The sequence below is a fragment of the Phodopus roborovskii genome, unplaced genomic scaffold (assembly GCF_943737965.1).
Source record: "Phodopus roborovskii unplaced genomic scaffold, PHOROB, whole genome shotgun sequence".
NCBI classification, from domain to species: domain Eukaryota; kingdom Metazoa; phylum Chordata; class Mammalia; order Rodentia; family Cricetidae; genus Phodopus; species Phodopus roborovskii.
In genome coordinates, this window is record NW_026126549.1 from 6537435 (window position 1) to 6559812 (window position 22378).

The window sequence follows — 22378 nt, forward strand, 5'->3', positions numbered from 1 at the left end:
CCAATAAGTACAAGTTTGAGACCCACAGTTATTTAACATCATTTTACTGTTACTTAACCCAAAAGTAGCACCTTCTGGTCAGAAGAACTTGCTCTGATGAGGCATTTAGGAAGTTTCAATTCAGCCGAGCTCACTGGAAATACCCTAGTGGTGTTATTCTTTCCGAATCAAAGGGGTCACACTTTATGTAAAATTTTCATCTAAGTGCAAAAACCAAAACCAAATCCAAAATAATGTCATGCAGAGAATCCTGGAGCAGCACTGATGGCCTTGCTCAGTAGCTCATCTGACCTTGGGTGTGGGGCAGGCTCCTCTGCCTGGCTGCCAAGCATGAAGGTAGCTGGCTGGCTGAGCTTAAGACCAACCAGTGTTCTTCTTTTACCTTCCCTGTGATGGTGAGACATGAGAGTTCCCCAAAACTTTCCAAGGCCTTCTAGCGTGGTGTCTACAACAAAACCCATTTTTTTTTTCCCCTAGCTGTATATTTTTCTTCAATCGTTTCCTTTCTGACTACGAAGGTAATGTAATGGTGATAGGACAGACTTGAAAAATAGCCATGTAAAGCCAGGCATGGTGGCAAAGGCCAGTAATGCCAGAACTTGAGACACTGAGGGTTGCTTCAAGATGGAGCCCTACCTGGGCTGTAGAGCATCATCTGCCTTAGACAAATAATCCTCCCCCCACGTCATGAATGATGCACCACTGAATCACTTCTTTCCTTGGAGGAGTGAGGCTTACAGCTGGGGCTATGTGCATGCCAGGCAAGCAGCCCGCCTCCTGAGGTTCACCGCAGACCCCGCAGACCTTTATTCACCTTTTCAGACAAAGGCACATTAAGTAGTCTAGGATGGGCTTGAGCTCACCCTGTGTGTAGCTCAAGAAGACAATGAACTTGCAATTCTCCTACTTCGTCCTCCCAAATAACTAGAATTACATACAAGTCTGCACCACCCCTAACCTGGAAAGTTGAAATTTTAAAACTGCTTTTTAAGAATAAGCTTGTTTTTTTTTTAATGCATTGAATTACAATACTAAAAAATAAACTGAGCATGTATTTACACAGCAGCTTAAAATCTTGAACATAGTGTCCCTTTGAAACAAGATATAAGCAGCTAAGAAAAAACTGGTATCATTGGTAGATCTCGGTGGTGTCCATGTTGGCAAAATCAGAATCAAAATTGACTCTAATTAATAAGTGGAAATTTTCAATAGGTTTTCACAGGAAAAGCCTGAGGGCCAACTGGAGAAAACCGGTAAACCCAGAAGGACTGTGCTGATGCCAGGGTGTGAGGTGTGAAAGGCCCATCATAAGATATGAAGGGCCATGGCAGTCTAGTCCCTGTGAATTATAAAGACAGGTTCCCAGGGTTCCCATCTAGAGAAAACAAACAAACAAACAAACAAACAAACACAAACACCTGAGGGCAACATCTAAACAAATGAGGGTGGGGATGGTAGAGGAAAAGAAAAGATCCAGACATAAATGAAACAGAGCAGAGCATCAATCAGGAAGGTCAAGAAGGGGCTGTCATATGTGCTATGAGCTTAAACTGCCTTCATGACCCCCATTCCTAAAAGTTCAAGGGGGGGCAGTGTAGAGATGGCTCAGCAGTTGCAAGTGTGGACTGCTCTTGCAAAAATAGCGCAGTATGGTCCCCAGTATATACATCTCCTGATGCTTGTAACTTCCTGTTAACTCCACCTCCAAGGGGATCTGACATCCTTTGCTGGCCTATATGTGTACGCACAACATACACGCATACACACACACAGGCAGGCACACACACATGTCCACAAACACACAATTAAAAAAAATTAATAAAAGCTTTAAAGTAAGTAAATAAATAAAAGTTCAAGGAGATTATGCTTTCACATCATATCAAAGCAAAACCTAGAAAAATATTGAGGTTAAATCCTGTGCAAAAAAAAAAGGCAACTAAAAATTCTTTAACTGTAGAAATGCTCTACACAATGAATTAATGCCCCCTCACACAGAGAGAAAAACCAAACAACAGCCTGTTTTAAAATCAATGCAAGATCTAAGGAACAGGTATGAGGCATAAATGGATACAATTCACAATCAGAAAAAGTAGGGATGAGGTGACAGAGCTCAGCACAGAATTAGAAATAATGATACCATTTTAGGAATGGATGCCAAGCCAAAAAGCATAGAAGAGGAATAGAAAACAAAGACAAAATACATTTTTAAAGGATATACAAAGGACTTGAGGCAATGAAATAACTAAAGATGGACAAAGAGGAAATGATATACAAATGATGAGGAATCTAAGCCAGGAAATATAACTAATGCTAAGTCTCATAATTTATTAAAAATGTCCCCAAAGTAGGGACTGGAGAGATGGCTCAGTTGTAAGGCTCACTGGCTGCTCCACCAGAGATCAGGGTATTTCAGGCATCACGTAGCTCTCAACCACTCCTAATTCTAGTCCCAAGGGCTCCAACACTCTCTGCTGGCCATCTCATGTGCTGGGCATGTACTTGGTGCACAAACATACATGCAGGCAAAACATCCATACATATAATAATAATAAAAAAGTATCACTTCCCTGTAAAAAAAATTCAAAAGAATACACAGCAAACAGGAGGTTATCAAACAGAAGGGATGAAGACTAAATCTAGTACAACTATGAAAAGGGGGAAGGGAAAAATTGATTAAAAGGAAGGAAGGAAAACGATGAAAGGAAAGAATCCTGTAAATATATCTAGGGCAGTAGCTCTCAACCTTCCTGATGCTGTGACCCTTTAATACAGTTCTTCATGTTGTGGTGACCCCCAGCCATAAGTTATTTTTGTTGCTCCTTCATAACTGTAATTTTGATACTATTATGAATTATAATATAAATATCTGATATGCAGTATATCTGATATGTGATTCTTGCGGGGGGGGGGGGGTCCACAACCCACAGGCTGAGAACCACTGATCTAAATAGAGTAAGAACTTTGAGAACATAAGGAAGGTGTGTCCCCCATCACAGCAGCTTCCCATGCCTGACACAGCAAGACAACAGCACCTTCGAGGAGGAAGAGATGAGCTATAGGCCTCAAGTCCAGCAAACTTACTTCCAGAAGGACAGGCACAGACATACGGTTATCAGTACTCAATAACTCTGGGAGAATTATTTCCAGGAATCCACTCAAGGGGATCCAATTACAAAATCGGAGGACACTCAAACAAACAAACAAAAACTGAGGAATATTACTTGCAAATGCTTAAGTGACCTAAAGAGAAAGTGAAGAATTTCTCATTAACTATGTTAGCTATAGTGGGACTGCTATTCTGAGACTGTATGTAACAGGGAATAGAGCAAATGAATGATTATGGAACATCTGAATTTGAGGATTTTAAAACTGGACTTAAGCAAGCACATGGTACAGTCTGAATTTGCGATGGAAGGTGAACATGAGCTCCCCAGACAGTTTATCTTCAATTTCACACATAATAAAATATATACACATGCACATTGGCTAGTAAAGATAGCTTTAGTAACTTGTCCTTGAACTTAAATTTTGGAGTCAAAGCATTTTTAAAATATTTAAATTGAATTAATCCAGCAACACTGCCCACAAAGGAGGCCCAATACAATGAGCAACCTAGAAGCAACAAGCATCCTGAGTACCGAGACAATGGTCTGGAAATACTGCCAACTGAGAAAAACTGTGGCTGCTTCCAGAACACTCTGCTTCTAGTGTGGGGGACATGAAGATGTATTCTGGGTGTCTGGCTATTCAGTAACATGCATAGGACTCATAAGCAATCCAAGGCTCTACCTGGCTAAAAATAGTACCCCTGGAGCTTTTATAAGGAAAATAATTACAGCAGATTGAAATTCAAATATATTTAAATGCATAAGTTCTTAATAATATTAACAAACAAGAGAGCACTTTCAGAGCATCTCGGCAAATCAGCACATCCTCCTGACAAAGGTTAAATAAATGGCAGGTTTCAGGCGCTTGTTTTATGTTTCCCTTTGAGGTGCATCACATTTGAACAAACAGCAGGTGGGAAATTTCCCAGTAAAAGCACCTCCAGCAGTAAACTTGGGATAATTCAACTAAAATACCATGCATTTCAAGTCCTAACAAAGCAATGCACCCAGACCAGCAGTTCTCCACCTGTGGGTCATGACCCTTTGTGGGATCAAAGAACACTTTCACAGGGTAGCATACCAGGTATCCTGCATGTCAGATATCTGCATGGCCATTCACAAGAGTAGCAAAATTACACTTACAAAATAGCAATAAGATAATTTTATGGTTGGGAGTCACCACAACATGATGAACTGTGTTAAAGGGCCACAGCATTAGAAAGGCTGAGGACCGCTGACCTAGATACTACATTAACAGCTGCTAACATCTAAGGAAGATCAGCAACTGGGTAGGAGATGGCATGTCTGCTGGGAAAGGACACATTTTGCAGCTTTACCATGGGGAGTGGATGTGAATCTGACCTCATGTTTGGATGGCAGGAGAGACAGGATTGGTTGAACTACACCATGAGTGTGCAGTCTCCAACATACAGCTGTGGTTAAGCAGCTGTCATGGCCAAGTTACTACTGAAAAGCAAACACGGCATGGAGAATCTATCTTTATATTCTAAGTATTTAAAGGAAATGCCTACGTTTTAAATGACTGAGATTAAACCTTAATAGTATTCAGCAGTAAGGAAAAAGGAAATTTGTAGGAAAATGCATGAACTTGAAAATTATATTAATCAAGGTACCCAAATGTAGGGAGAGAAAAAAAAACAAAAAAACAAAACAAACAAACAAAAAAAAAAAAAAAAAAAAAAAACAAAAACCATATGTTCTCCCTCAAATGCAGAACCTAGCCAATAATACATGAATATAGGTAAGCAGGTGTGTGTGTGTGTGTGTGTGTGTGTGTGTGTGTGTGTGTGTGTGTGAGAGAGAGAGAGAGAGAGAGAGAGAGAGAGAGAGAGATATTTAGAAAGGAGACAGAACAGAGGGTACTATGACCTATGATGTGACAAGGAAGGACAGAATACAGGCAAAAGGCACACAAATCATGAAGGAGGAAATGAAGGATTTCTTTCTAGTTAAAGTTCCATCACAGAGTTCTCACGTGGTGGATAAGTGAATAAAAACACTATTGGAAGAATAAAACCATAGGTTTTAAAATGGCCATTCTGGCTACACAGAAGCTCACTGAGATTTGAGACTGGGAAAGTGTTTGAGTGGCTGCCTTAAGCCATCTGTATCCTGATATCATGTCAGTTCATTAGAATAAAGTGATTTCTTTTATTTAAAAAAAAATCAAACCCTTCCATCTATGGATGTAAACTTAAGTGATAAACTGTGAAAAAGCAAGAACTATTAATACAAAAGTCATCACAGAAGTTAACTTTATAGGAAGGGAAGTATAGAGATTAGACGGGACAGAAGAAGGTGTTGAGTGGCGGGCGATTCTGTTTCCTGACTGTGTGCAGTGGGGATGAGGATGCTACGGACTATATTTGTATCCATCCCCCAAGTGTGAATGCTGCCAGACTTCCAATGTGACAGTAGTAGGAGTTGGGGCTTAGGGGAAATGATAAAAGATGGTGAATCCCACGAGAATAGGATTAGTGCCCTGATGTATAGAGAAATGAGATAGCTTTATTCTCTCCACCATCTGGGGACCCAGTGGGGGAGGTAGCTTCACCTCACTACTAACCAAACTGCCAGGTGACATCATGTTCAGCATCCATAACACAGAAAGATGTTAACTGTTTAAGCCCCAAAACACTGGGGTTTGTGTTGCTTTGTTTTGTTTTTAGCAGCCCACCTAGAACCTTTGTTCATTTAATTCACATTTTGTTTTGTTGAAATTTATACTCTCTCTCTCTCTCTCTCTCACTCTCTCTCTCACTCACTCACTCACTCACTCACTTATTTACTGTTCAACAAAGAAGTTAGACAAACACCAAACACACACCCACCCGGGTCCCTTACCTGTGCCTTGGCCAACTTCTTTTCCAGGAGGTCTCGTTCCCGCTCTGTTTGCTGCAGGCGTTTATTCAGCTCTACTATGTCTCCCTTGAGTGATGCCAGGGCTGCCAAGTGGAGCTGTGGTGGCAGAAGGAAAGGGACCCACGGTTAGACAAGCTCATTTCCTTCCCTTCCTTCCTTTGATTAACATAGCCGTGTAGGAAAAGGAAATTATCACTCCAAAGGGGACACTTCTGAGAACTGGAGTGCATTAATCTCAGGAACAACACATAAGTCAGGGTCTTACATGAGCTGGGTATTTAATCACTCTAGACATAGCAGGGAAAGCCATTCCTGTGTGGGGTAGAATCTACATTAGATGGTAAATTCAGGGTAGAGAGCATAGCTCTTTATTCCAAGGACTTTTCCTGAGGTAAGTGTGAGAGTGACAGCTCAAATGGGAATGCCTAAATCAACATAAACCACAAGGACAGAAGCCTGAGCAGGAGGCTGAGACAGGAGGATTGTAAGTTTGAAGCCAGCCTCGGCACAAAGAAAGAGAGCCGGTTTTGCGTTAGCTCTTCCTCCAGTTGACCTGTTAGATTTTCTTGCTAGTAACTCCTTCCTCATCACCCATCAGATAGCCTCGATTGCTTGGGCATATATACTTCTTATAAACTAATAGACTCACTGAGAAACACAATCAGAATCCCGAGGTTACGCTCCACAGGGCACACCTCCATCCACCCAGACACCATTCCCAAGCCATCTCACTCAGGTTAGTAGAAGCTGAAAAGGAAGTTCTTCAGTAGATTTAAAGAGGGAAGAACTAAGCAGTATGATCAGAATCTGAACAACTTTATGTTCTGAATTCAGAATTGGCTCTTGCCCCAGCCCAGGCTTTTGTGGCCTTCCAGGCCGGAGATGGGCAGACTACAAAACACATTCACCACATTCATCTCTGCACCCACCTCAGGAAGCCTTTGCCTGCCCAGGTACTACAGATAGCCAGGTAGTCCGGGCTGCTCACCCCTGTGCCCTACGGTGTGTGTGTTGCACCTAGAAATGGGATCAACGGATGCTCCTTCTCATAGGTGCTCTGCAGCTTCCCCTAGGACTTCATGTGAGTTGAGACCAAAATCAGACGGGTTCTTTGCGGATGGCACGGCAGTGCACAATTCAAAGCTCGAGATCACTGGCATTTTAGCTTTAGAAGACCACCCTCCTGCACCCTGCTCGGATGTGTCGGGGTGGGCAGTGGATTCAAAGCACTTGTGCTCCTTAGACTCCAACAGCAGTGTGACTAACTTTAATTGCACACAGGCTACAAACCAACAGATCAATCGCTGATTTGAAACCAGGAACGCCTGAAATTTAAAAAGGAAATGCCAAGCAATCTGGTGGCATTTGCGTCTGGTATAGGGCTAGAGCCCCTCAGAAAAGGTCACTCTGCTGTTCAGACACAAGGTTTATGTGATGGTTTCTCAGCACAAATACCACTGTGTTTCCGCTATACAATTGTCTTGAGATTTGTTTTGTTTAGAGTTCGGTGACGAGAAAGGTTCAGTCCCTTCTGTGGCTGGGGATGTCCTGCAGCATCAGCACTGGTGTGCCACCTGATCAGGTGGCCCTGAGAGAATATATGCCACCTAATCCCTGGTGAGGATCAACAACACCAGAACCACCTGACATGTGCTTTAAGAGACACATGTAATTGGTTGTTTTTTTTTTTTTTTACTCCTCTGGCTTTTGGTTTTTTTTGGGGGGTGCCATCCAGCTTCCAAATAAATCACCAGAGTAGTCTTACTCTTTGTTATAAATGCCGTCTTTGCATGGCTTGTTTCTAGCCAGCTTTTCTTAAATTATCCCATCTATCTTTTGCCTCTGGGTTTTTATTTTTTTCTATTTCTGTACACTTTTCTTTACTTCTTCCTCCATAGTTTGCTGTGTGGCAGGGTGGCTGGCTCCTGATGTCCTCTCCTTGTTCTATCTTACTCCTCTCCTATTTATTCTCCTGCCTGCCAGCCCCATCTATCCTTTCTCCTGCCTCAATATTGGCATATCAGCTCTTTATCAGACCAATCAGATGTTTCAGACTGGCAAAATAGCACAGCTTCACAGAGTTAAACAAATGCAGCATAAAAGGACACAACACATCTTTGCGTCATTAAACAAAATGTTCCACAGCATAAACAAATGTAACACATCTTAAAATAACTGAGAGGCTGGACAGCTCCTACCTAGCTCACTCTCTTCCATCCCGGGTTGTCTGTAAGGCTACGGGTAGATGAAAGAGCAAGGCTGGTGTAGAATGTTGCAGACCCTCTCCCAAACATCACGAACTATGTCACATAGGGAGACATACAGAGTAGCTAGCTCCACCATAGCCACACCAGAAGGGTCCATAATAGGATCACACTGCTGATGGGACTGCTGGGCTGGGAACCAAAACAGTCTTTGGCACCTTGGCTCTCTGGACCACAGTATGTGCACAGGGCAGTTCTGTGCTTCTCCAGATGGAAGATATCATCTCACAATAAAGGTCCCCAAAAGTCTCCTGAGTTTGATCGTGGCCTCTACAGACAAAAATGAAAAGGCAGGTACATAAGAATGTTTTCTACATGCTGAGATCTAGCATCTATCATCTATCTGCTTCCAAATTAACAAATATTTGTGATAGCTATTAACTCTGTGACCCCATGATACTTCACACACTGCTGTGTCATGAGGACAAGATGTCTGAGAGCAAGGGAAGGACCCATAGTGCTCAGCTGGGGCAACTGCAAGACTGAGTCACTTTCTTAAGGCTCCAGAGAGCACCTGGCACCCCAAAGCACAGCTCAGCACCCCGCTATCCCATACAAGACTGTACCAGTCAGTAATCTGAGTAAGTTCCTAATGAATAAAAATCCTACTTAAGAGAAATTTTTACAAGCCTGGTAAGAGAAATGAAATGCAACTAAATGAATAAATTGGAAAGGGCATTCTAATGGACACCCAGTGGGCTCTGGGTGGCTCTAAATTGTTTTCAGTACTTTTAACTCAATGAAGATTTTTAAAGGGAGTTATTTATGTGTTAAGGAAACAGTAAATAGCCCGTCAAGAGCATAATACCTGAAACAGGTTGTTTTCTTTCCTATCTCAGTCCTCTGGCCCGTTCGAAGGAAAGAGGACAGAATAAAATGTGTTTATTGTTGACCATTTCTCAGTAGAGGCATAGAAGATGGGGCTGCCAAAAGGAGGTCCCTCTACTTATCCCCCATAGCTCTAAGGAGCTCTCAACACATGTGCACGCCCCTTTGCTGGTCAAATTTAAAGTTACCAAGGACAGAGGGGCTTCTCTGATTGAGTCCTTCATAGGCCACAAAGAGGCTTCAACGTGGTGGGTGCGCCAACACAGACAAAGTAATAATGCTGGATTCTGCCAAGTCCCCTTCAAGCCTTTGAATGGCAAGCCTCTTAGATCTTGGTAACTTTTGAAAAATTGTTGTTTATTTGATTATTATTATCTCACCACCACCACCATCTCCATCATCATTTTATTATTTGGGCCTCTGTGAGTTAGGGGGTGAGTGTATGCCATAGCATCCACAGGTGCAATGGTCAGAGGATAACACTGAGGATTTGGTCTTCTCTTTCCACTGTGGGTTCTGAGGACTGAATTTGGAGTTTCAGGTTTGTGTAGCAGGTGCTTTTACCTGCTAGGTCATCTCAATAGTCCTGCCCGTGAAACTATCACAGGGAGCTTACACAGAGCTTACATGGAATCTTGGCACTGTCTATATACATTCAGATTTAGTGCATACAGGTGACAGATGCATACATTCTCATGTTTCTAGGCATAAAGGTCCCAAATTCTCTAGGTTGTTCATAAGCTAGCTTCTCGCTGTGCTGTGTGCATCCAAATGCAACTATACCACTTGGAAATTTGGTGACAGACAAGGTAATTGTCAAGTTAGGCAGTTGTTATTTTTGGGCAGTCTGTTACTTGAGTGAAACTGCACTTGTGGAACTAGTCTTAAAGGCAAGCCATCTTCACCCCTGACAGCTAAGGTGTCCAGTTTCACGGCCTAAGTGAGGACCGAGCTGACAGACTGTCCTGGAGGTTTTTCCATGCTGAGCGGATAAGCAGCCCCTCACATTATCAGCAGGAGACAACGGGCTCTGAACTCCTTCAGATGCCCTTGGAATCCATCAGCCCTACCATGTGATGAGTGGCTTCTAGGAGCACTTGCCTCCATTCTGCTATTACTAACAATAAAGTGGCAAACACAGCCTGCTCTGCTGAGCTAAGCTGTCATTCTCTGATATGTCACGTTATGGTTGTCACCATCATCCAGAGCCTGTGTCCAGGCTGTTAAAGTCTACCTCTGTCATTTGGCTCATCCCTCTGGGACTGGGGCCTTTGAACAGCCCAGTAGTCAAAGGGCCAAAGGCTCCAACAGCATGGCAGAGATGGAGGACTGTGTCATGTGAAGTGTTTCTTTTTAGCACGGATACCGCTAGGCACCTACTACCACAGGCTGTTCTGGTCTTCCCGCCCTGTGGGGGTGAGCTCATCCAGGGTACACTTTAAGGGTAGTGTCCTTCCTTCCTCCTGTGCCTCTTTGGGTAGGGAGGTGCTTGTGTAAGCCATGCCATTCCCTGCCAGGGTGCCCCTGCTTCTGTCTCCCTGTTGGAGAAGGGAATTTCTGCTGTGGAATATTCCTTTATACTGTGTGAATATATGTCACTGTGATTGGTTTAATAAAGAAGCTGACTGGCCAATAGCGGAACAGAATAAAGTTAGGCAGGAAAGCCAGACTAGGAAATGCTGGGAGGAAGAAGGGTGGAGTCTGGAGTCACCCAGTGGATGCAGAGGGAGCAGAAGATAAATGTGGCATGCTAATAAAGATATCACCACATAAGGAATATGGGTTAACTTAAAATGTAAGCCTGCACTGTGGGCTGAGCGTTTATAATTAATATATAAGTCTCTGCATCAGTTATTTGGGAGTAGGCAGTCAGGACAGGGAAACTTCCATGTACAAATTTCTACTCTGTCCTCATTCCTCCCCTAGTCCTCCATATAATGACACATTTTGATCTTACATTTAATCGAAGTCAATAGTTAATGCCAACTTGTTCTTTCACACCTCTCTTTCATTCATGTTAAGAGGCGAGTGTAACCAAGCTTGGATGAACACACACTGTTGGCAGAATGTTCTCCTTTCACACTTTATCGTATCCCACCAAACACACTGCGTACAGCATCTCATTTAATTGTAAACAGAGATTTCTCTTCCACCTGGTCCCGCCGCCCTTCAGCCACAAATAAACACACAATGACTTATATTAATTATAAACTGTTTGGCTAATGACTCAGGCTTCTTACTGGCTAGCTCTCTCTCTTAATTATTAACCCATAGCTATTAATCTATGTATTTCTACATGGCCTTATCTTACTGGACAAGGCTCCAGCATGTTACTCCTTCAGCAGCATGGAATCTCTCTCAAGACTTCTCCCTGCCCCTGCTCCCCAGAATTCTCCTCTGGAAGCCTTGCCTATACTTCCTGCCTGGCTACTGTCCAATCAACCAGTAAGAGAAACATATGTACAGAAGGACATCCCCCATCAACTTAATCCCCATGTGATAATGCTGAGAGGTAGACATTATCCCTTCACTGCACACTGAGGAAATCAAAGTATGGAGGTTGGATGGGAAAGCAGCCCAAGGGCTGATAGTGAAGGAAACCTAGCTTCAAGTCTACTCCATAGTGTGCCTCATAGAAGCTCCATACTCAAGGTGTCATTGCTCTGTTGCCTTTGGGATACCTAAACATGAATGTCCATGTACAAACATGTGCTTGGGTAGAGAAGAATTATTTGTAGTGGAGGTGGAGAGTCAAGATTGTTGTGGTACTCTCAGGCAGGGAGGAAAAGGTAAGCCTTCCAGCAGTAGTGATGGGACACTTAGCCCATTCTGGTCCCTCCCCGCCTTCTAATGCTCTTGCTTTAAGTCACTGAGGATGGGTTTGTACTGCAGTGTCTCTAAGATGCCTGCAGGCTTCAACCTGGTACACAAACACCTTGTGTGTCCTATCTCCGTGGGTAGTGAATGACCACATATGTCCCAGCTGTCCTTGCAGGGAGCGGGGACACATGCACAGGAAAGCAGCTTCATTCAGCCACCCCTCCTAGGTCCTCCACACGGCAGGAGCTCTAGTTCAGACACACAAAGAACAAAATTCCTGGTACAAGGGCAGCACTCTCTGCCAGATGGATACAATCAGACCCATTTGGTGGCTTCCTATTTGCTGCTAGAATTCCAGCTAGGGGCACCTGCTGTGTCATATTCTGAGAAAGGCTGTTCAGTCTTGAAACTTAAAACTCATTAAGCATCATCTACAAGATTGCACACTGCATGCAAATCACTTTCTGCTGCCCTTGGTCAACTCAGAAAGCAGTAGCTTTTTCTCTTTTCAATTTCCCTGCTGACTCCCTTGACAGGCAGATGGCCTCTGAGTTCCTTTTTAGAACCTCAGCAGAAATTCAGTTCTCAGAAAACCCCTTCAGCGTGGAAGCACCAAATACCATCAGGGAAGAGGGTGTTTATCACACAGCTGATGGTGCCAAGTCACCAATCCAAGGTCCAGGTACCATACCTGTGCATGCAGGCACACCAGTGTCCCCAGACACAGCTGTGTTTCTTAAATGCTACCTGTGCATAATGGTTATTTTGACCATTAGATGTTAAAATATAAAAATATCTGAACAGTAGGATGCATATATGTAAAGGTACTATGTAATGCTCTAACTACTAAATATTAGTAACAGTATTTCCTACTACATAAATTTTGACTTGTTTAACTTTCATGATAACACAAAATTAGGCAGCATAAAACGAGTTTTGGAAACACATTCAGACAAAATAAAGATACGGTAATAGACTGGCTATTCCTACTTAGATTCCAAGGTGGCTGCACCCTAATGACACATCATGGAAGGGATGAAGATACAACATTAAGCCCAACTAATCAGGGAACATGACTATTTTGGCACACACTAAAAACGGATGTGATCCCTGGGGCAGAAACCCCCACAAAGAAATCACATGAACACAAGGAACCGAGTTCCTCAACAAGGGCTGCATTGTTCATAAATTTTTACATCGATCCAATTTAGCAGGTATTGAATTCCCCATTCTAGGGAAAACCAAGTACCTTTAATGGTGCAACAGTCAATAAACTTCACAGATCAGAATAGGCCAATGTAATTTTATGGTAATGGTTGAAGCACTCTGGAAGACCCTGGTTTTTGTGAAGGAGAACAATGTCTTTCCTTGGGGAAAGCAAATGAAGGTCTGGAGAGCATGTGTTTGCACATCTGCACACAGGCACACAATCACACAGGCGCGCGCGTGCGCGCACACACACACACACACACACACACACACACACACGACTTCATATGCTGCTCAAGGAATGTATACGCTTCATTCAATGCAGTTTGAGGTACATGCTTCCACACTAAAAGTGCAGGCACAGCTGCAATGTTGACTCTTCAAGGATTCAGGACAACTATTGCTAAATGTATTCTCGGCTTCTTAAAGATCTCTTAATGTGCATTGTTTCATTTAAATAAAATACTTGTCAAGGGCTTGCTGCCAGGACACGCTCCCATTCCAGGCAAGGCATAGGCAAGCCCTGGCTGGCTTGACCTCCCCCAGGCATGCTGACTGATGGGCCACTTCCCAGCTCCCTGTTACAGCTAATCCAAAGCTGTTGGCCAGGGGAGAGGAGACAGACTTGGACTCCTAGCTGGCTCTTGAAGGGGCCTTGCTGACAGCTTCAGACACATTGAGTGGATAGAAAAGAGGAAAAGGCTTGGGGTTCCAATGTTTTCTCTTCCAGATGACCCTAGCCTAGCCAGTGTCAGCCCACCTAGATCACCTCGATCTTGGAACAGGAAGAAGATGGGGAAGAGTAGAGTGTGGGAAAATAATGAGAAGAGCAGAATAATGGATGAGGTCACACAAAAGCCCATCCCTAGGGAACCTTTTACCTTTTGAAGCCTCTCTCTTCTCACCTGTAAAATGGGACTATGCTCATGCATGCAGAGCTCTTGGGAATGAACAAAATGCTGCAGGCAAAATTCTTGACCCCAAAGCCAGCTGCCGAAGAGTTAATGGCATGACTGTGACCATTGTGGTCATTGTGGTCACGTGACCACTTTTTTTTTTAAAAAAAGTCTCCTAAAAGATGTCAAGATAAAATTAGTAGGTCACTGTGTCATCTCTCAGTTTACACAATCCCTGATTAAGCAATCAAAGTGACTCTCCATACAGGGACCTAGATCACAATAGTCAAAGTAATTTATAATCTGCCTTTCAACACATGGGATGCAATCAGCAGCTCCCTGTCTTGACTGGGCCAGCAGGTAGGCAGGAAGGCACAGCAAAGCACAATAATCCTTGCCAGCCTGGGAAGAGGAGTCGCCCCACCATGCCCAGTCCATACCCTACTTCCTGACCCCTCCTGTCCTTCAGTGGGAGCTGCTCAAAACATACACAGTAACCTCAAGATGAGCTATCACAGTGTCTCAAGGACAGAAAGAGAAAACAATTTATTGTAATCTAAGACATGAACTTCTGCTCATGATGGTAAAGACAAAGGGCGTGAGCTGAAGGAACTGTGTGACAGGCATGGGGTACACACACACATGTGAACATGTACACACTCGTGCACTATTAGGAACATACATACCCCATAATTTGAAGATTATTATTTCCTATAGGAATGGCACATCCCTTTATTGACCATCTCCACTCAGCCACCATTGACCACTAGGGACAAGTCTTCCCTCTACCACACACATTTTCTAGCCATTTATTTATTTGCTTGTTTTTGTTTGTTTCACAGCACTTGATAGTATCTGACACTATGAATTTGGTCTGGGTTTTGTTTTGGGTGAATGATTTTGCCATGAGGCAGAAATGTCAGGAATCTGGGAAACAGCCAGTGGATAAGGGGGACAATATTTATTCAGTGAATAAATTAAGAAAAAGAATTAAAATCCAAAGGAAAGAATATACATTTTCCTTCTCCACATTACCTACAAATTGTACCCACTCTGACAGGCTCTTTCTCTGTACAAATATACTTAATATAGCTTGTGTGAAATAGAATGTTTAAAATAGAACACTTTTTGTTCAAAATATCTTCTTGTAAGTCCAGGATGAAAGGTACCAAAATGTAAACCGCATTCCCAGGCTACCTCTGTGTGGTGTTCAGGTGGTTTTTTTACATTCCCCTCTCCCCCTCGTGAATATGTTTTGTTTTCTTGTTTCTATTTATGAAGCATTCTGGAGAATATAAATAAGCCCATATGTAATCACTGATCTCTACACAGTGTACCCAGAGAGATACAATTCTTCTAGTAAGCTCTTAATGGTCTTACTTTGATGATGCCTGAAGAGGGGAGAGGCTGTGATGCAATATGTGCAGCCTAAACTCTGTAGCCCAACAAGTGTGTTCTACCTGGAATTCATCTCATCTGTCCTTCCAAGTGAGCCATGCATCCATCAAAGCAGGTATCCCCCACACACACACACACACTACCACTACCTGCCAGCACTACTTTGCCCAGGGCCTATGTGTGTCTCAATCCCTTGCCAAATGACAAAGCTGCACACAGTGCAATTGAGCCACAGAAGTCTGTGGTTTGTGTCTGGCTAGACGGCATTCCAGCCACTCTGCTGTGAGGAGCTCTTCTTCTGCGAAGCCAGCCTGTCCTCCCACTTTGTGTCTAGAAACCACAACACAATAGCAATTTGGACAGGCATGCAACAGCTCAGCATTATTTTAACTCACAGCACGGAGCCTCCCTTTCCCCCTCTACTTACATTTTATCATTACAGCCTTGCCAGTGTGCACTCTTACAATGTGATTTTCTCTGCCTCTCCCTCCCACTTCCTCTGAGTTCCCAGGCCAACTCTGAAGTTTAATAGAGTACAGTGGGCACAGAAGCAGACACAGGGAGGTGTCCTAAACCTGTGTTCTGCTGTGAGGGCAATCCCTAGCGCCCTGAGAAGAAGCAACATGGTAAGATCCCACTGTGGTAGCCTCAGGAAAGGAACATTCCTTTGGGCACATAACATGCATCGGTTGTTTCTGGCTTGCCCTGAGGAAGGCGAAGCCCTGCGTTCTAGCCAAGAAAGGCAGCAGTCAGCAAACACAAGCAAGCTTCTTCCAGACCCATGTCTACCATGGTGACAGAGCCTTATACAAGATGCTTGTCCCTCACAGTGTTTTGGAAATGGTGTTGCTTTTCTCCACTGACAATAGGCTCATCTGTGATCTAAAATTCCCCTGTAGTTATACAGACAAAATAACAACTACAACGACAAAAAGCCGGGGGGGGGGGGGGCCTGTGTATTTTCTGAAGCTCACAAACCCTAGCCTGATTGGTCATTAGATAAAACATGCCATAGCAAAAGAGGTGCTGTCTCCTCGATTTTCTTGCCATATCTGCCCTGCCCATTCTTACCTCCTTGAAACACAGCACTAGAATGCAAATGCAAATGGTCCCTAAAGCTGCTTTAGTTTGTTTACTGAGAGCAGGAAAAAAATTACAGCATTCTAGACTATTCTAGGCTGCCTAGAACTCGGATATTCTCAACCTAGATTAAAAATAGCAAATGAAAGTCTACAGGTAACAGTGAAGAGAAATACTGCAGTTACAACAACTAAGAAAAGGACTCAAACTGTTCAAATGGAGCCTCACTCTGAAGAAATTCATACTGTTGTTCACTAGATACAGGACTCAACAAAGCAACTGCAGAGAACTTCAGAGAGCTTTTGTCTGATACTCAGGAGGAGCCTCTTCTGGCCCAAAGAGTTACCATGGAACAAAGTTCTGAGATGGTAATTAAGAGGCAGTATTAGTGAAATTACGGTTTACATGCAAAGCTGACTTTGAGACAGATAAATGGGGTTGAATCTGAAGCCTGGCGGTGAGTCTACTTATCCACCCCAATACAGAGAGAGTGCACACATGACATGAAGCTTTACCCTGGGCTCCCAGGAAAGCATAACAATGCTGAAAGAGATTATTCTGCTCCAAGGGAGGAAAGACAAATTAGTACTAGCTAGCTGGCAAGCACAGGATGGACTCCAAGTACTATTGGAGTATTGGGTATACATTTCAGCATGAAGGCTTTAGGCTTCACTAAAGGTCTTTCCTGACAAGAAAGCTATGTCTCAGAAGGTAGGCAGAGCTATGGAACTACTCTCCTGGAAATCCTTTCTAGACAGGGATGGATCTTCTTTCCCTGAGCTCATGTGGGGTCAATCTTGCCTGGGAGTTTAGGCTGCAGCCTCTTAGAACCCATTCCAGTCTGATGGTTCTCTCCTTTCACACCACCACACACTGGGGGGAAAGCTGAGGGGGCAACCAGAGCAGAGGGCATTCTTGGTACATGAGAAAGGAGACTAGAGGCCATACCTCAACACTAGCTTTCTTTGTTTCCCCCCTTTCATTCAGTCCTGGAAACTGTGACTCCTAATAGCAACCAGAGCACAGAATTCACACTTTATCTCCCAGTGTGCTGGGCAGCAGCCAAGAACAGTGGCAGTGACATACCTTTAGGCCAGGGGCTGGCTACTCAGAATTGAAGCCACAGAGCCGGAAATAGATTCCAAATGATGAACCCCAGAAACAATACAATCCCTTCCCCTGGGCCAACAGGGTAGTATTAAATAAATAAATAAATAAATAAATAAATAAATAAATAAATAAATAAATACATAAATAAATAGAACCAACACTTTAAATTTGAATGTCTGGACATCAAATATCTCAACTTTTTGGGTTAACATATTTTCTTCTTCTGGGACAGAGAAACTGGATCTATCATTTACCAATTTCTGCCTCACAACAACCATTCTTTTTTGAGACATTCTTTCTTTCTCTGTATAGCCCTGGCTGTCCTGAAACTAACTCTGTAGACCTGAGCTGGCCTTGAAGTCAGAGATCCAGCTGCCTCTGCCTCCCAAGTACTGGGATTAAAGGCTTGTGCCATTACTGCCAGGCTCTCAACATCATCTTAAAGGAGCCTCAAATCATTCAACCTTGCCTATGGCCCCAATATTTTTAAAGTTAACGAACCTATCTCATTCTAGGAGTTACATTCTTTGGGGGTAATTTCGTTCACCAACAATGCAAAAAATTATCAAGTTATCTCCAGGAGGAACAGCCACTGGGTTTCTGTGTGACGCATTTCACACACCTGGTGCAGAAGTAAGCCAATAGCTAGCCCCATCAAGCCTATTTCCAGCTTATTTATGTTGCACATGCTCATCACCATGACAACTAGGGAGTTCTAAGGTATTCATACCTACAAATGGAGCCTTAACATTTTGCTGAAAAGGTGCCTTTTCCTAGATAAAGTCAAAATGCTAAGTGAATTTTCACATCCACTTAGTTTCATTTCACTACATCGGGTGAACTGTTCCTTGAAACTTTCTGGGGAAAAAAATTAGATCCAAAGTCAAAAACACTTGAACTTTGTTCCTCTGGCAGCCAATATATAGACTTAAAAGCAAAAACAAAACAAAACAAAACAGATTTTTAAAAGCAAGTTATATTTCATAGAAATATGCTTGTAGGATATGCTGGGTGACATGTATAAGATAGGCATGGTGGCCCATGTCTCTAATCCTATCATTCAGGAGGATGAGGCAGGGGGGATTTTGAGTTTGAAGCAAGTCTGAGCTACATTGTGAGATCCTGTCTCAAAGCAATGGTGTTAAACACACGATGTAAATCATAAGACATATCAAACCATGACCTGTGTCAAGCTGAAATTCTAGAACACAATGAATGCAAAACCATCTGAATAGAGAACACAGGTGACAACAAATGCATACCTTTCAAATCTATCTCAGGTGCTAGCAAGCAGTTCTGAGATGAGGAAGGGAGCTTGTGGAACTACAATGGACTTGCCCACAAAGCTCTTTTCAGGACCTGTATTTCAAGCCTTACAGTTTGCAAAGCTGAATGCAGATTGGGTCAGGAGGAAGCACCTGCCTGGGCAGCGACAGCCTCTGTAACCTTCTGCAGCAGACTCAGTAGGTGCAATTGAAGAAGGTGTAAACTGAGCAAACAAAGCTGGAAGACAAGTCCCTTCCCCCCCTCACCTCCCATCCCCAGCCCCAGACCATCCCAGGTAGCTCTACAACAAATTCTTGAACTGTCCCCATCCCAGACTCATTGTCCTCTGTCTTAGAGCCAGAGGAAAAGGAGATACAGGTTTACATTATGCCTGACTTTCGTGGGTGAGAAGTGAGGAGGGAGAGGGAAACAGGGAAAGAGGGAAGGAAATAAACCCGAAGGAGAGAGGAAGAGCAAAGCAGATGGCAACACCATATATAACACACAGCCAGCCATTCTTCAGGAAGCCAAGAAATCCAGAAGGATAAAGGAAAACAAGGAACAGGAGGTGAACAGAATAAGGTCGAAAAAATAAACCTGTCCCTTTGAAAGACATTTCTTTACAGGTTTTTTTCAGTGCCTGGTTGTTTCAAATCCTCCATTGCCATCCTTAAACCTGTAAGCAGCAATGGCAAGCATCGGAGGACCAGTGGGGCTTAGCTGGGTGGAGAGAGCTGAAGGCTGCTCCCACAAAGAACAGACTGCTCAGGTATAAAGGCACCAGTGTACAAGCTCAGAAGATGCCTATGGGCCACCATGCCCATGGGGAAACACAAGGGCAGGCTTCTTAAGAGGTACTGACTTCCCTTCTTGTGTTCAGTTGCCTTCTGAAGTGGGATGCCCTAGGAGAAAAATAAAAAGTTGTGCAACCAGGCTCTCCTATGTGAATGCTTGCAGCAACGACCAGAGGGCTGTCCAGAAAAAGAAAGCAACAACAACAATAAACCCCGCCTCATTTCTTTAGTAGTAGCTATTCAGACAACAAGAGGCAATTTAGAGACTAGCCAGCATAGTGCAAAGATTGGCATAAATGATGCTGCTTTTTTTACTCTGTTCCAGCTATTATGTATCACTCAATTTCACTTTGGCTAAATAGAGTACTTTCTTCTGGGATGATTAGTACCTGGTACTTTGGCTACAGCTATAATGATAGGATTATACAGACAAACCACACACTCCTAAGTCTGCTGTAAATGTGATAAGATTTTTAGCAACATGCACAAAGGGTTTTATAGTTGTTGTTTGTTTTATAAAAAAAGATCAGGATCTCCATGGGCAGAATAGTCAATATGAGGATTCTGAGAGATAAAGATGGGTAAAATGCTTGCCACACAAACCTAATGATTCAAGTTGGGTCCGCAGAATCAACATGATGGATGGAGAGACCAACTTTACAAGGCTGCCTTTTGACTTCCATATATACTTTGACACATATGCACCTGCACAGATCACACACCCCCCCACACACACACGACAATTGTTTTAAAGAGAATTAATATGGTGTCTTAACTTTTTCCTATCTTTATGCCATCCATTTCTTTTAAACAAGAACAATCATGACATACAACTGATTCTTTTATTCAAGAGTTCATCTTCATCCTTGTCTCTGATGGACTTTCTTCTCCACGGTGGAAACATACTTCTGTAGAATGGAACAGGCTGACCTCAGCAGTCAACTTTGCCTGAATAACTAACCACTTTGCCTGAATAACTGGCCACAAGAGCAAAATGAGAGCAAAAGAAGGTGGAGGCTAACACTGCAGAGGATTCAGACGAACTAAAGCAATACTACAGAAATCCGTGTCTCAGAACTGCAAAATGTGTCAAGAGGACTCACAGCTACCACAAGGGAGAATACAGTCCAACCAGCTGCTTTTCCAAGTGTTGAGAGAGGGACAGAGGCATGGCTCAGAGGATGAAGTTTGCCTTTACACACTTGCAAAGAGCCAGGTGTAGTGGCAAGCACTTGAGTTCCCAGTGGTGGCAAACTGAGGCAGATTCCAGTGAGACACTGGTGCCTAGGCTAGCCTGCGTGCTAAGGAAACACATATATAGGAACTTGTATGTGTGTATACCCACACAAATACTAAGATTGAAAGCACTTAACAGACAATGGCTGAGGTGGGGGGGAGGGGCGTAGGGAAAGGTAATAATAATAAAAAAAAAGATGGCTGAGATTGATGTTCCAAACCTACCTGTTTCCCTGCCCCTTCCTGAAGGGATTTAACTAATAAATCCCAGCCAACTGGTGAAAACTGGGAGGAATCCTGGTGAGGTGTGCCCATATTGTTGATATAGATCACCAGTATTTAACACCTAAGTGGATGTCCTTTAGGTCCACCCATTTCCTTATTTCAAAAGTGTTTATCATAGCACATGACTAATGATAAAAAAACAAAAAATTCACTAAAGTCCACATATAATAGACTGAGTGAATACATTGGTATATTTACATTTTATATATGAAAAAGATATCTACCAGAAACTTACAGAGAAAGCCATGGCACACTGTTAGTTTTGATGTTTACTTTTTTAATTTAAGCTCAGAATATATAGGTTTAATTTTCATAAAGATGTTCACTACATAAATAAGTATTTTGCGTGAGCCTGAATGGGTACTGGAAAAACATCAGCTAATAACAACTATGCTGTCACCCTTCGTTAAGGAGGGGATGAGAACTTCTGCGTTGTTTGACTTGTTACAATAGGCCTGCATAGATTTGTTCTGGAAAGAAAAAGTTAATGAATTATTATTCTTCAAAATGAACAGACATGTCAACATGTTTTAGAAAATGAATACTAACAGTGCAAATTTAAACTGAACTAAGAACTATCAGATGCAGAACCAACAAAATCATGAACCCCATTAGGGCATGCTTGAGACTGCCAAGCTTTGATGACTCAAAACTGAAGAGAGGTACTACAATTAGCTTCCCTTTGATCGCAGGGACTTGTTTATTCTGTTTATCTCAAGACAGAACTAATAGACCACATCACTTTGAAAGGTCCTAAATGGTTCTCAGCATTTGGGTATATTCCAGGAAGACTAAGTTAATTTAGTTATTCACAGAGTGGCACATTTGACAGGGACAATGCAAATTAGATCTCTGTAGTAAGTATTCGATTAGCCACTCAAACTGGAAGGAGAATAGTGACAGGCAAGTAAATATGATGTCACAGAGGTGACAAGTCACTGGACTTTCCCAAGCCTTGTTTAACTGGTTCTGGAACATGCAGGAGGCTGTGTGAGATTTGTGTGAGGCTGCAAATTTGCTAGAAGGAGATTAAGTAAAGATCAATCACATGGCACTCTTTAAAATGTACTTAAAACTGTTTTCCTTTAAGGAAGAGATGATGTCCATCCCAGCTGCTCTGTCCCCTGGAGTGGTTTTCTTTTCTTTTTTCCTTTATTTATTTATTTTCTTATTTTGCATATTGATCCCAGTTCCCTCCTACC

At 42.9% G+C, this 22378-nt stretch overlaps 1 protein-coding gene across 2 annotated transcripts in view; it reads right to left on the reverse strand.

Moving 5' to 3' along the window:
• Mcc (MCC regulator of WNT signaling pathway) overlaps positions 1-22378 on the reverse strand; it is a 339919-nt gene that overhangs the window by 86925 nt on the left and 230616 nt on the right. For both annotated transcript variants that reach the window (XM_051201036.1, XM_051201037.1), the window contains one exon: positions 5973-6086. In XM_051201036.1, the coding sequence (XP_051056993.1) occupies positions 5973-6086 (114 nt within the window). The remainder of the gene's footprint in view (positions 1-5972; positions 6087-22378) is intronic.